Source organism: Crinia signifera, chromosome 3 (assembly GCF_055691185.1).
Source record: "Crinia signifera chromosome 3, ASM5569118v1, whole genome shotgun sequence".
Taxonomy (NCBI): Eukaryota; Metazoa; Chordata; class Amphibia; order Anura; family Myobatrachidae; genus Crinia; species Crinia signifera.
This window is the reverse complement of record NC_139219.1, coordinates 231,946,541-231,962,827: the sequence shown is the minus strand read 5'-3', so window position 1 is coordinate 231,962,827 and position 16,287 is coordinate 231,946,541. Positions and strand designations below refer to the sequence as shown.

Genomic DNA, 16,287 nt, shown 5'->3' with positions numbered 1-16,287 from the left:
CAGAAAACACGATAAAGTCTATGGGGGAGATTCAATTGTTTCTTCGGGTACCCAAAGTAAAGGGTGCAAAATCAATTGTTACTCCAGTAAGGCATCCATTACTATGGACGTGCTTAAAAGTATTCCTCAGCTAAATACAACTATAGTCCTGCCACCAATGTAAAAAATGTCATTTGGGGTGTCTAAATAAGATACTTGCAGATCTCTGATTGCCACCTCAGTAGGCTGGGAGAAGAACTGTTGCTGGTGATTGCACCCGATCAGCAAAAAAAGTTGAATTGCTGCCGGCGGAAGTGTAAACAATTGAATCGCCGACTAAGATTCTTACTAATTTTGTAATATACAGCATAACTTGAACTTTTAACCCTTTGAGTGCCAACATCTGTAAGAGATGCACAAAATATCTACTAAATATGCCAGTATCTCTGTGAGATGCGCAAAATATGAGTGCCAACATCTGTGAGAGATATGCAATATATTGGCTAAAAAAGCCAGTGTTGTTCATATTCTTTATATAAATTGTTATATAAATTCAAATAAAAAATGCTGTGTAAAAAAATATATTTTCTATATAAGGTAAACATTACAGGTCATTATGATGACTTATTTAGCAATTTTCACAAATACGCTTGGCACTCAAAGAGATCATCATTACTTAGGGCTAACAATTGATTGAGAAGTATTTAAATTTCCATAAATGTTGTGCTTTTTGAAATAATGAAAACATTAAGAAACCCCCCCCCCCCCTCCCCCTCCCCCCTCCCTGAGGATCATGCTTGATTCTCCTGATCAGGTTATAAAAATAAGCTCATATGATCAACTATTGGAAAATTCAGTCATTAAAACATAGCTGCACATAAGAGAATAGATTGGAAAAGTGGGAATCCAAACATAACCTATTTTGTAAAGAAATTAGAAATAAGTAAGAAAATCGGTCAAATAATTTTAGAAGTTAAATAAAATAAGTGCCTTGAGTGTGTACAGATACTTTACTGCTCTTTAGAAAGTCCACAAAAGTTTTGCAAAATAAGGTTTTTAGTGACTCAGGGCCAGTATCAAGCGTCAAAAGTGATAAAATGGAGAGTGATAACCAGCCAGCCCATCAGCTCCTACCTGCCATGTTACAGGCTGGGTTTGAAAAATAACAGGTAGGAGCTGATTGGCTAGCTCAGTGTTTTTTTAACCACTGTGCCGTGGCACACTAGTGTGCCTTGAGCTGTTCTCAAGTGTGCCCCCAGATCTAGAGATGCCCAAACCAGTTTACAGCCACCACCAGTTCAAGTGTTATTTACTGGTCTCTTCTTTTCATTTAAAGGGCCAATGTATTTTATTTATTTTTTTTTTTTTTCATGTGGGGATCTCATGGTGTGCCTTGGCAATTTTAAAATCTTATTTAGTGTGCCTTAAGGTAAAAAGGTTGAAAATCACTGGGCTAGCTGTTTATCACTCTACACTTTATCACTTTTTGAAGCTTGATAATACATCTGGCCCTCAGTTTTATGAACTTTTATTGCTTGTAGCGTACAGACAGCAGTAAACCATTAGTTTTAAATCAAGTTCCTGAAAGCTGTTTAGTTCATGAATGTTTTGGTCAACTTTGACATTAACCATTCAATTGTTTTGTGGGAAGCCACAAGGGTTACATTTTTGCCCCATTGGGCACACATATAGGGCATGCACAAAATGGCTAAACCCGACTAGAGTACAGGTTAGGTATACTAAGTTTACCCACATTTCAGCTTGCAACTCAGGAGGCTGTAATCTGAAATATGTTTGCCCAGCTGAATGAGTGCCTGAACGGAGCAACAATTGAATTGCTCCCTTTTGGTGGAGCTAGCGAGACCAACACTTGAATCGGCCCCAATGTATCGTTCTATTGAGTGCATAATGATCCTGTAATGGATTTGGTCTTGCTACACAAGTAAAAACAAAGGGTTGCGATCATTCAAACGGTCAACAGGGCAATGTTCGACAAGTTTTTTGAGGATCCTCACATTTTTTAACTATTACTTGGTTTACAATCCACATGGATCACGAGTAAGGTACCTTCAGCTAAGTGTGCGAATGAAGTGAGCCGGCAAGGGTTTACATTACCACTAACTGGGGTCACAGGTTATGAAATATACAAAATGACGCAAAAAAGACTAACTTTTTTGTCTTGAATATTTCCGGGATGCAGTGTAAATCCCGGCGGTCGGGATCCCGGCGTTCAGAATCCCGACCGCCGAAATCCTGACACTTTCTACCTCCGTGGGTGTCCACGACACCACCGGAGGGAGAATAAATTAGTGAGCCGAGCGCAGCGAGCCCGCAAAGGGGGGGGGGGGGGCGATCCACGTCGGGATTCTGAACGCAGGGATCCCGACCGCCGGGATTTAATACTGAATCCCTATTTCCAGATTGATCTTTTGACCCCATCTACTTTTCGGCCCAATTAACCTAATGCATGTCAACCATAGTGTGTCGACATATAACTATAGATCTTCGCTACCACACACAAAACAAATAGATCTATGATAATTATGTATAGGTTTAGGGGTTGTTTTGTACAGTGTAGTCCATGTGGACTCCATTTGGGAATGGTAAAGTATGAAATTTAAAAAGGAAAAACAATTATGTCAACCTTTTCTTGTGTTGACTATTTGCATGTGTGAACCTTTTGTCTATGTCAATCATGTGCATGTGGACTATAAAATGTCAACCTATTGAAAGGGCCTAATGGGCCTGGAGTTGTAAGTGTTTAAAGAGACAGGGTTGTTTGTCACTCGCACAGGACTGTCCTCTAATATTAAAGGGACACTATTAGGACCCCCGTACGTAATTGTGTCTATAATGTAGACTTCGGAGGTGTGCTACCACTGGACAACAATATATATATGGACACAGTGTTTCAGAAGAAACAAGAGAAAAGAGAGAAAAGATTGTCCCTGGTGTGGTGCACCTATTACAAAAATGATACAATAATATTTAACTTTTAATTCATCATTTAAAAATTTGCGAAATATAAAACACAGAAAACATGCGTTTAAAATAAGGTGGCTGGGTGGCGACGCACTGTCAAATGTTCTGTTTCAATTCTTATAGGGATATGTCCTCACAGGTTTATAGTATTGTGATCCCTCAGAGAGAGAGATGCTCGTATCTAGCTACCTAAATAATGAGTCAATCTGCCTAGGCACTGTGTGTTCTGTGTGTCCTATTCGTCAGGGTGGATGCTAAATTGCTTATTACTATCCTGACATAGGGGTCTCACGCAACCAGTGTCAAATTGTGGCAAGAAATGGCAGTCTAGGGTTTAAAGGAGCTAGAGTCATCAAATCTACAAGTCAAATGCAGAGTGCTCTAAATGTGTGAATATGGTGAGCTGCAAATATATTTTGAAGCAGCCACCTGTTATTCACACAACTGTGCCCGTGTGTCTGTGCCGCGTCCAAAATTTGTATATGTGTGTCACCAAAATAACTGTGTCGACACGACCCTTGGTTGATAGGGTCACTCCAGCATTAGCAGTGTATGGATATCGCTATGTCAATGGGTGGTTATAATTTAACATTAGAAGGGCCCTGGTTCATAGGTTCACTCCAGCGTTATTAATGTGCGGGTATCGCTATATCAAGGGGTGGTTATAATTCCACACACAAGGGGCGATTATTGCGCTAAAACACAGTCTGCAATGTTAATAAAGAAATTGGTCATGATTACCCTTGAGGGAAAAAGCTGACATAGGACATGGTCATAGATGTTTATAGTAATCCCATGTGGGGTGACCCCGTTATACCAGGTTCCGTTGTATTTATAGGTGGTTATAATTCCACATTCAATTATATCTGGGAGTGGTTTTAATTCCACAGTAACAGCGTGATGTTCAAGAATATGTAGAACAGTTCAGAAAAATGCTGAAATGAGTGGTTATAATTCCACTTTATAAAAAGCCAGAGATAGAACACAGTTTGAAGTGTTGGCGCGGTCACATGTATATTAAATATTCAAGTATGGGCAAGTGGACGCACTGTCCCTCAGATACAAATAATAATTTACAAATAATTCGCAGTTATATATCTGCTTTACAGATCTGAATAGAGCTGACACAATATTGGCTGGGACTCGCAACAAGCTGTAGGTTTGGGACAGTTGGGAGGTATGGTACAGTATGGTACAGTATAGTGCAGGTGAGTGGTAGAGTAGGGCTAATTCACGGAAATTATTCAATGATGCCCCATATGTGACAACTCTGAAATAAAATCTGTACTTTTCATCATAAATTGACAAATAAAATAATAGCTCTCTCATAAGTTTACAGAATTTGTTTTGGCATTGAGGGTAACTATCACGCATGAGTTTTCTTTACAAAATAGTTCTAGACTTGTCTTTTCCGGTACTACATTTATGATACGGTGTTGGGTTTAATGGAGAAAAATAAAAAATGTTCTGTCTAAAAAAATGATTTTGTAATGTGAGTGCCAAGGGAATTTGTCAAAATAGGTGTGAAAATTGCCAAGCAAACCTCTATTAACCTTTTTAGTACCAACGTTGCTGTGTGAGATCCACAAATTATCTGTTAAAACTGCCGGCGCCACTCACAGACTGTTCTTTTTTTGGGTGCAATATACAACTAAACTATAATTAATTAACTTGGCTGTATTTGTATTTATACTAAAAGAACAATCGCCGTGAGCGATGTTGGCATTTTTAGCAGATCGCTCAAAGCAACTTGGCACTCAAAGGATTAATAAAAACTTGCACAAATGTGGCATAGTAGAATAGCCCTTTAGGGTAGTGCAGCGTACAGGGCGAGATGTTGTACCTGTGCTCAGTCCTAATCCCTAATGTCTGAGACACTGGAGTAGGTCTACATATCAGGTGAGTAATTATGGACCAAAATGCTTCCATTTGCTTAATTGGTTACTATGTTGACTATGCCCCATGTATAAAATTAATAAATCCAAAAGCAAACACCAGAGAGGTTTTTTTATTAACAAATGGCAACCTAATATGCTCTGCCAAGTTCCATTAACATTGATCATTGCTACTCATCCTGAAAAGATACCTATAAATGGAAAAGTTACCTAACAGATACCACCACACCACAACACAAAAATCGTACACATCCCCTTGCATGCAAATGCGGGGATTCGTGTGGCGGGCGGCATTTACCTGTTGGCTACGATGTTCTACTATAAGGCAAATAATAGTCACACACACATTCATATGTACACACACACACACTTACAAACACCGAAAAGAAAAAATTGCCTTGGAAAACTATAATATGCAGAAAACAATGTTCTACAAGTTTTCAGCTTTAAGTCACTACATACCATGTACAATTCATAAACTCATAGCACCTCAGAGTATACATAGTTACAAAGTCATTTATACAGTAGCTACTATAATGCAAATAATAGTCATACCTTAATAAAGGAGTAATTTGACCAAGAACCGTCAGACCACCAACCACTCGTAGCTCTGACTTTGGCTGTGCTTCTAGTTGGGCTTTTTTTCACACTGTCTCTCAGATTGGTAAATTTGCCTTTGCTTTTAGAAGATGCAGGCAATGTTGAAGAGCTGTATGATCTCTGCATGCATGATGCCTGTTGCAGCTGCTGGTGTAGGTGTTGGGCTGAGGGATGATGCAGTCTTTGGCGCAATTCTACTGCATTTTGAGAAAGATTCGCCATCTCAAGTTTCTCAAATGCAATTTTTTTTCAGAGCTTTTTTTAGCTTCCGTAAATTCAATATGAATAGTAGGGTATAAATTGGGGGTGGGGGTGGGAAATAACAATTTCCTCCGAACAGTAGCATAAGCAGAACGCACAGTTGGGAAGGAAAGCAAAGCAAAATCCAATTCTTTCTGTAGTCAGTAGCCCGTTCTCTAATTAAACTGCACCAGTGGAAAGAAAAAGGACAACCCTGTTTCTAGGCTTGCATAATCAATTCTCTGCACAGATTAAATATGTGGAATACAAAAAGGTCAGACTGCTAAAGCTACAAGCTCATGAAACACAAATGAACATCAAAATCAAAACAGTACTGATCAGGCAGTAAATAAAAAGCCCAATTCAATAAAGTTTCAATTACATTGTGTAACAATTAGACAGAACATTTAAATTACGATTCTTGTTTAACCAATAGGAAAGGTAACAACAAATACCTATATAAAACTATCAATATTATCTAATAAATACTTATACACAACATTTATCATTTAGATCAGCCCCGCACTCACGGGTAGACCCAGCTTTTACGTGCTTCAGCACAATCGCTGAGTGATTCGCATTGAGCGGGTCTTTGCCTGTTTTTAATAGGCAAAGCCCCGTTATTTAGGGAAAGCCAGTGCAAGCACTGGCTTTACCTGGGGGAGATAGTGATGCGCGTGTACCCGCACATCGCAATCGCTGCAGGACATACATAATAAAACATGCAGGCATTAGGTAAGAAGGTAAAATCTGCAACTTTATAACCTATACAGAAATAGGCATTGATAAACACGGATAGATGCTACTTAATGCAAAGTGGTACAGCCAAATTGCAGAGGTTCTTGGTGGACTGTATGATATAGCACACAGCAATCCTTATGTAACATATAGTGCTCGTACCAAAGTAATGAACGCTGTGGGCTAGATACCACAAGGTTTTACAAACACACAGGACCGGATCACCTCCTGGAATCTCGAACCCCCATCGCGGCACCTGGACCAGTGCTTGCGGCATGCCGGATAGCAGACGAGGGAAGAGACCAAGCAGGGAGCAGCCATGCAGACACAAATGAGTGTCTCCAAGCCCCACGCTAACGTGTTTCGTCTAGGACTTCATCAGAGGGCATGGCTGGTGACAGCTCATAACTACAATTTAACACAAGAGACATCCAATGGCGGTGGGGGTTCTAGATTCCAGGTAGTGTCCTGGACCCATGGAGGAGTTTGCCCAGTATGTGTGTTTTTAAAACCTTGTGGTAGCCAGCCCACAGCGTTCATTACTTTGGTACGAGCACTAGGTAGGTGGAGTAAATATGTCTAATAAATAAACTGTCTTATCTGCACTATGGAGTGCCTTTTGCATTTTATATTTTAACAGATCCCATTTCACCCTTTGGATCCTGGGGTCATTTTTGCAAAGGAGCAGCAGTCCTATTTGTGGACTTTTAGTGACTACTTTGTCCATACCCAGTGTGGGTATTGGTTTGCTGGACTATCCACACAGTGACTTCATGTGCTATTAACCAGCCACTTCATCCATCCAAACACACATATTATATACACAAGGCTGGATTGAAAAAGAAATGCATCCATGGGTATACTGAAACTTTTTTTTTTATTATTTGTGATAACATTTGAACACTTTTTTCTTTGTACACGATAACTCTGTTTATCCTCTATGTAATGCAACATTTAATCAAATAAAATAAATCCCCATCCCTTTCCATGCATGTGCGCCACCACTTGACTAGTCCGAAAACCTGTCAGAGAAGAAAGCTTGTGGTTGTTATCGACACCAGAACCGAACGGCAGCTTTCACCTCGTTGTCAGAGTTGGTGTTGACACTTCACCAGCTTTCTTCTACGAGCATGGGGATGGGAACTAAGTTGAAAACTGAATATTGCATTACAAAGAGGATAAACTGAGTTATCCTGTACAAAAAAAGTGTTTACAAAAAAAAAAAAGTTATAGCCGTGGAGGCATTACTTTTCAATCCAGGAATTAATGAATGGATGGCTGGCTGAATGGATAGATAGTGACAAGGATCACATACACTGGGATTCAAAAGAAGACTTTCATCTTTATTTCATAAAGCAGGTCACAGCATACCAGAGGAATTCCATAGGCAAGCGTAGTTAAATGCAGCAGCATCATAGGCGTCCCCTAATGATCCCCATCTACCTTCTCACAAGACTGCGGCACTGGCAGCGGCAGGGAGCTAGCACCGCAGTCATGGTATGGGATTCAGTATTGAATCCCGGCGGTCGGGATCCCGGCGTTCAGAATCCTGACGCCGGAATCCCGACAGCCGAAATGCCGACAAGGGGGGGACGTGGATCGCCCCCCCTTGCGGGCTCGCTGCGCTCGCCACGCAGCGGGCCCGGTGCCTCGCTACGCTCGGCACACTAATTTATTCTCCCTCCAGGGGTGTCGTGGACACCCCAGGAGGGAGAATGTGTCGGCATTTCGGCGGTCGGGATTCCGGCGTCGGGATTCTGAACGCCGGGATCCCGACCGCCGGGATATTAACTGCATCCCCATGGTATGGCCTCACACACAAACATAACTTGGCAACGTTATGTTAAAGGCTAATCGATCATGTACCTGAATTGCGTAGAGGAGGTGTTTGAGCTCGCAAATTATTGCAGATGGAATCATGTTGGATATGCCGCTTGTGCACATTGGCACCTAAAGGGCTTAATGAGTAGTCAGGTCTTTATTGTTTCTTGGAATATTTGATATGTCCCTTTAGGCAGGACTGCTATAGTTTAACCTGTATAGTATACGTTTTGCTCTAGTGGCACTATTACCATAGACAGGGATGGCTTTAATTTAGCTTATTGTATGTTTAAAATTTGCACAGAGCTATACTTAAATAAAGCACTAATTCCAATATGTCATGTTCATGCCAGGAACATTTATTTGTATTATAGGTTATTTCCATTTTTTGCTTTTTTTTGGTCATTTTAGGCTTCTGTAGCCTGTCATGTTGTTGTTAGCAAGTCACCAGGGTGATCGGGAGCATGATCAATGACGTCGCAGATCTCCTGCCCACAGGGACACTCACATGGGTGGTGCACTGTATTTAGCCAAGTTGTCTGTTTATTAATCTCTTGTCTGTGTCTCTTTGGTCTGTGTACCCCAAAACTTTGGTAACATTGTTGCACCTGTTTATGGGATAAAACCATTTGAAAAATATCAAGGCTCTGAGTGCCACTGCTTCAAAGGGACTCTACATTATCTATAAGGAAGGCAACTGAGCGCTGAATACCCAGCTGGAGTGAGTGCCAGTCCGCACATGATTTCTCTGTCTGTCTGTCATATATATATATATATATATCTATATTGAATAAATGTAGCCAGGACCTCATGGTCCTGGTGATCGAAGAATCGGGGCATATCCTACATACCACCAAGTCTAAAATTACATCTACCCGTGAAGATAATAAATTCACCATACAGGACAAAAAACAAGCCCCTCTGTGGGATAAACTAGAGGCTCAGTTGTTGCAGTACAAAACAGACCTGGAGAAATTTAAGAAAAGGAAGTGGGATGCTGTACAGATGGACTATGAGGACGGGAGGGTATATAGATGGTTGAGCGGATTGGAACCCAATCGTGGCAGATCCAGAAACAATGCTAAACTGTCTTGGAGAGACAGACAGCAAAAAGATCACAGCCGCTATACTAGCGACAGTGATTTTGCTGTAGAGGATTCAGATGAAGGGCCATCAACTTCAAGGCTCCCTTTAGGCCGAAAAACCCGGGCAAGGACCGGAGGCAGAGCACCCGATACACCCGAAGGGGCGGCCAATCGAGCAGGAACCAAAACGCCGCCCATCACAAACAAAAAAAGAGAGCTTGATCTTTAATCTCTCATCACACAAGCTAACATCGGATGAAGAAGCAGTACTCAATAAGGGACTATCTTTCGTGCCTTCGAACAAACACAACAACTTTAATTGGAGCGTAGATCTACATAGATTCAGCCGTTCCTTGAGAGTAAAATAATTTTTCCAGCACGCAACCAACAAACAAAGTGATCCACACGAGGAGTTTATTAAAAAGCACGCCCATTCATCGTTTGATCCACCATCAACTAATGCCTCCATAAAAACTTTTGTTAAAATTATCGATGAATCAGTCCAGAGGTTTGACAGCAATTCTCCGAAACATTGGTCTAATATGAATAAAAGAAAAAAACAGGCCTTAAAAAAAATGGTCACAAAATTCAAGCATCACTACACGCCCCGCGGACAAAGGCGGGGCTATAGTACTACAGAACACAGATGCATACATAGAATATCTGGACAGCATACTGGCGGACACTGTGACTTATAGGAAACTCCCTGCAGATCCTACCAAAATCTTCAAAAAGGAACTTGACACAGTACTCACACAAGCATACCAACGAGGCCACATAAGCAAGAAAGTGTCAAAAACATTTACCCAGGATCACCCTATAAGTCCGGTGATTTACACCATCCCAAAAGTCCATAAAGACCCGGTGATAGGCAGACCTATCATTTCTGCCCGGGGGTCGCTATTTCAACCTATATCCCAATTCCTGGACTGTTTAATTCAACCCTACATTGTGACGCAAAAGACCTTCCTCAAGGACACAACTCAACTACTCCTGAAAATCAATTAACTACAAGATCTACCTCAACAAATCACGCTATGCACTTTAGACATAAAGAACTTATACACGGTCATACCTCATGCACAAGCACTTTCAACTATGCGAACATTTTTGCACAAAGTACACTTTTCGGCCTTAGATATATCCCTCTTTCTGGAACTTTTAGAATTGACTCTTACCAGAAATTATTTTATCCACAATGGAGCTTACCATCTTCAACTGTCTGGCTGCTCTATGGGGGTCGAATGTCTCTCCTTCATTAGCGAACGTTTACATGTTCGAGCAGGAAAGCATTTTCTTTTTTTCAGATACAACTATTAGCCAAGAGATCATCATGTACACCAGGTACATAGATGACCTGCTAATTACATGGTCTGGAACCAATGAAGCACTCAATGTGATCAATAACATCAATGCATATGACCATCCAATAAAATTCACATACAATATAGATAACCAAAAGGGAAACTACTTGGATGTCACTATTGAATGGGTCAATTGCCAATTGGTAACGTCTGTTTTCCATAAGGACACGGATCGAAATATTTTCTTGGTACGCAGTAGCAACCATCCCCCGGCCCTCAAAAAGAGCTTGCCAAAATCACAGATGCTGAGAGCAGCTCGCATCAATAGTGACAACATCAAGTTACAAGAACTGGACAGAATGATCTCTAAATTTACAGCGAGAGGATATAACCATGCCGACCTGATAAAGCAAAAAACAGAAGTGCTCCAAATGACCCACTCAGTACGATTACAAAGTAAAACTTTCAAAACAGCATCAGAGAAAATACCGTTTGTAACCACTTATGGCCCAGCCACTAGAGTGTTACCCTGGGCATTAAATGCAGTTTGGCCTGTAGTCACGGTTGACAACCAACTACCGGTATTCAAAAATAAAACCATCATGCCCAGCTATAAAAAAGGCAAGAACTTGAGGGATTTATTGGTTAATACCAACATAACACGAAATCCAGCCCCTACATTGTTCAACATTCAAACAAAGAAACCTGGGTGCTATAGATGCCCGTCTTGCACGACATGTAGTTGTGACATCAGGGTCAACTTTCCAACACCCCACCACGGGCAAAATATTCCAAATAAGGCATGTAGTACATTGCAAGACCCCGTACATCATTCATATAATAATATGTCCCTGCGGCAAGTATTACGTGGGACAAACCATCGTCAACCTGAGAGTGCAAATGGCACTACACCGTTCAGCTATAACATCATGCCTACAAGGAAAAAACATCAATCAACCCGTAGCCAGACATTTTAAATCCTGTGGACACACTAGCAGATCTGAAGTGTAAAATCATTGACCATGTCCCTCCCCTCCCTAGGGGGGGTGACAGGCAAAAAATATTGTCCCAACGAGAATCCCAATGGATCTTCAGATTGAACTCATTAGCCCCTAACGGGTTAAATGAAATGATAGCCTGGAATGTGTTTACTTAAACAGTCTGAGTACTAGAGAAAAATGTTGTCCGTCCCCCCCTGGAAATACTGCTCCCCCATTAATTAATAATTAATTATTAATACATTTGCAAAACCAAGAAGTGTACTGTTAATATTGTAAGTGCCGATGAGTCCACATAGTGCATAGCCAAAGGATTGCCTGAGAGCAATCTGGTTTAAAAGTAAAAATAGACAGCTTACATTCACGTATCTCCTATTTTTATACATCACTAATTTAAAACTTCACTTACACTTAAACAGTAGCTGAACATTATAGATTTGTTGACAAAAGAGGTAGATTGTTCCCTCCACTGGCGCTTTGATAGGATGGTACCTCCCTTGAGATTGAGGTATGATCCTCTTCTCCCAATTCTATATGATAACAAAGGGGTACTTATGTAGTATCTGGGCGTCCGATTTAGAAATCGGATCGCATCGCATGCGATGCGATGGTCAAGATTTTTCCATAGGATTCAATGTTAAAATGGTCTGAGTCCATTTTAACATAGAATTCAATGGGAAAAAGGGGTCCTTTTCCTTTCCCCACTATCCAAGTGGGCATGGAGTTGGATATAAACCTGTGGCGAGCGTAGCGAGCCACCGAGCCCCAAGCGTGGCGAGCGTAGCGTGCCCCGCGAGGGGACACAGAATACTTTTTAAAAAATATGTGTTCGCTCGCCACGCTTCAGGCTCGCCACGCTATATAAAATCAACTCTATGCCCACTTGGATAGTGGGGAAATGAACAGGACCTTCTTAACATTGAATCCTATGCAAAATCGCATCGAATCGCATCTGATTGTATGCCTTAAGGTAAGGCATACAATCACAAAATCGGCAGCCCAGATACTACATAAGTACCAACAAAGGTATATTAATAAATACCATACATCCCTCTAAGTACAGCAACGTTCCTCATCTCCGCCTCTGTATGATAGATTTCTGTATCACCAAATTGGGTACCCCTTGGTAGGTAGGTGGTCAATAAGTGAAGTAGACCGATATTGTGGAGAACATGGACAACAATCCAGTCCTCATAGATGGCAAAAAAGATTACAGTGAACCCGGGATTTTCACCGTCAAACGACCACAGCAGCAGGCACAGAGTCCACCCAGTCCAGACACGTTATCCACACAAAGAAATCCCAGCTCCAAACGCTTTCGACCTCCACTGAGGTCTTTTTCAAGAAGATTCTTCTTGAAAAAGACCTCAGTGGAGGGCAAAAGCGCTTGGAGAAATCTATCATACAGAGGCGGAGAAGAGGAACGTTGCTGTACTTAGAGGGATGTATGGTATTTATCAATATACCTATGTTATCGTATAGAATTGGGAAAGAGGATCATACCTCAATCTCAAGTGAGGTACCATCCTATCAAAGCGCCAGTGGAGGGAACAATCTACCTCTTGTTTTCTGTGTATTTTATGGTATTTGGGTGACCATTTTTCAGTTTGAACTCTCCATAGGCTGCTTTAGCGCACATGCTCATTGACTTTTTTCTTTGTGATTATAGATTTGTTGTCACATTTTCCAACTAACTATTTTGTTGGTCTTAAAAGTTTTGTTTGTTGTTTTTTCAACAGAGACACGCTCCCTGCAGAAACGGAGAAGGCGCTTCCTATGGTATCCACGGTGACAGCCGCACGTCACAGGTGGGCTGGGCTGAGCCACGGCACCCGGAAGTGACACCCCCAGACGCAGCAGCGGCGTGCCTGTGCCATACACAGTTCAGCTACGTATAAAGGTAAGAGAGCTGTATGCTCTGTTTTATTCACCCACAGCTGCACTATTTGCACTTTGAGCGCATCCTGATGAAAAGGCGTCCTGCCTTGAAACGTCGATGATGCCCATGTGATGTCACCTGTACAACCTTGATCATTACATTTTTTTCCTAAAAACGTTGAGTGCCGCTCTCTGTTCTATTTGGGTCCCCTGGAGGCACCACAGAACTTTGGATTAGATATATATATTCGGTACTTGTTTCCTAGCACGGCCACACCGATTCTAATCTTGGGCATCGCAGGTAAAAAATCTGATCGGTCGCATCGCATGCGTGCTAAAAAAATCACATGCGATGGTCCCGACGCGATGCCCCCGATTTCCCATAGGGAACAATGTTAAATGCCTCAATTTACCCAAATGAACAGGGAAGAATGTTAAATGGTCCAGAAACCCCCCAAAACACCACAGAACAGTGAAATGGCCCCCCAAAATTAGTTAACGCCACCCCACGATCAACGTGAACCCGAAGCGTGGCGAGCGCAGCGAGCCCGCGAGGGGCGGCGGTACGCGTCCTCCGACCTTTTCATACCCCCACTATCCACGTCGGCGTGGAGTTGAGAATAGAATAGTGTGGCGAGCGCAGCGAGCCACCGAGCCCGAAGCGTGGCGAGCGCAGCGAGCCCCGCGAGGGGACGCGGATACCTTCACAGTTATCCGCGTCCCCTCGCGGGCTTCACAGGTGTCCATGGCGACGCGGACACCTGTGAAGCCCGCGAGGGGACGCGTTTACCTGTGAAGGTATCCGCGGGGCTCGCTGCGCTTCGGGCTCGGTGGCTCGCTGCGCTCGCCACACTATTCTATTCTCAACTCCACGCCGACGTGGATAGTGGGGGTATGAAAAGGTCGGAGGACGCGTACCGCCGCGCCTCGCGGGCTCGCTGCGCTCGCCTTGCTTCGGGTTCACGTTGATCGTGGGGTGGCGTTAACTAATTTGGGGGGGCCATTTCACTGTTCAGGGGTGTTTTGGGGGGTTTCTGGACCATTTAACATTGTTCCCTGTTGATTTGGGTAAATTGAGCCATTTAACATTGTTCCCTATGGGAAATCGGGGGCATCGCGTCGGGACCATTTAATGCTTATTTAGCCGCATGCGACGCGACCGACCCGATTTGTTTACTTTTCTATGCATTTCAATGGGAAATCGGGTCCATCGCGTCGGGGGCCATCGCATACCACTATTAAGGGCACAAGATCAATGCGATTGTGGCCGTGCTAGGAAACAAGTACCATATATTCTATCCATCTCTCTATCTATATCCATCTCTCTATCTATATCCATCTCTCTATCTATATCCATCTCTCTATCTATATCCATCTCTCTATCTATATCCATCTCTCTATCTATATCCATCTCTCTATCTATATCCATCTCTCTATCTATATCCATCTCTCTATATACACATCCACACACCAACTGACTGCTGTGCTGTTTTGCGAGTGACTACCAACTCAGATAATTTTATCCATGGTGACACCATGGCAACATGAGAAGCAGTCTGTGGAGATTTGCTTCCATGACAAGGTTAAAGCATTAGTAGAAACTCAAAGTAATTGAACTGTGCTTTACAGTGTAGCCACAACACTACAAGTTAAACCTTCTCAAATGCTAGGTTATATTATATGTAAAATAATGACCATTTTAAACAATAGAGTGTAAAAAAAAGATAAGAGATAATTCCTACATCCTTGCTAACACTGCTTGTGTGGGAGTGTAACAATGCAAAGTAATCCAATCCATTTAACTCTGATTTAATGCACATTTGATGCTCTAAGCTCATTAACCAACAGGTCTTCAATAAAATGTCATGGTACCAAAAGAAAAAAAAAATCCCCACACTACAGGCTATTGAGAGTTATATTCTACACAATGCATTAAAACACATTTGTTTCCCACAGCGAATAAAGCACAGTATACCAGGCTTGGAAGAATTTTTCCATAAATTAGAAGACCGAGGCAAAAGTAAAAAGACAGGCAATTTTCTAATGTAAAAGAAGTTTGCTGTTGAATTAAGAAATTGCTTTAACTGTCCCGATGTTATTATGATGACATGGACAGAATGTTGACAATGCACTTGTTAGGCAAGTCTTCCTCAAGTCAACATTCTGTATAGCGACTTGATGATTACACACCACAGATAATCAGGGGCAGCTATGCAAAACAGATTATAAACTATATGTTAATAATACGCATCGCCAGCTACTACAGGGTCGTTTTCCATGGTGGAAGGTATTGGCAGGGTCAAGGGCAATCCCTCAATCAGTTGACTGTTGCATAGTGGGATCCAGGATTTTAACCATTTGAGTGCCAACATTTGTGAGCGATCCTGAAAATATCCACTAAAAATGCCAGCATTGCTCACAGCGAATGTGTAGAAACAAAAAAAAAAGTCACCAAGCAGCGCTTGCATTGTTTGTGGATATTTTGAGGGTCTCACAGCAACGTTGGCATTCAAAGGGTTAATAAAAAAGGTTTGCTTGCCAATTTTTCACACTAATTTTGACAAATTATCTTGGCAATCAAAGAGTTAAACAGGTTTAAGATTCCAGATCACAGGACTGCTGGCTGTCGAACAGTGCATCCGGTTGGCAGAAAATCTGTCCTGGGAGATCATGCCTAAAGATGTATTGAGGGCTTTAGTCTTACTTATCTATCATTGTGTATCTTTCTTGAAGAGAACTAGATATGTTCTAGATATATTTTTTTTTA

At 41.9% G+C, this 16,287-nt stretch overlaps 1 protein-coding gene across 28 annotated transcripts in view; it reads right to left on the bottom strand.

Moving 5' to 3' along the window:
• DLG1 (discs large MAGUK scaffold protein 1) overlaps positions 1-16,287 on the bottom strand; it is a 291,905-nt gene that overhangs the window by 153,826 nt on the left and 121,792 nt on the right. For 2 of the 28 annotated variants that reach the window (XM_083177609.1, XM_083177621.1), the window contains exon 1: positions 5,412-5,693. The exons of the other annotated variants lie outside the window; for them this stretch is intronic. In XM_083177609.1, coding sequence (XP_083033735.1) covers positions 5,412-5,678 — 267 coding nt within the window. In that variant the 5' untranslated portion in view covers positions 5,679-5,693. Of the gene's footprint in view, positions 1-5,411; positions 5,694-16,287 lie in introns of those variants that run through there. 28 annotated transcript variants of the gene reach the window in all.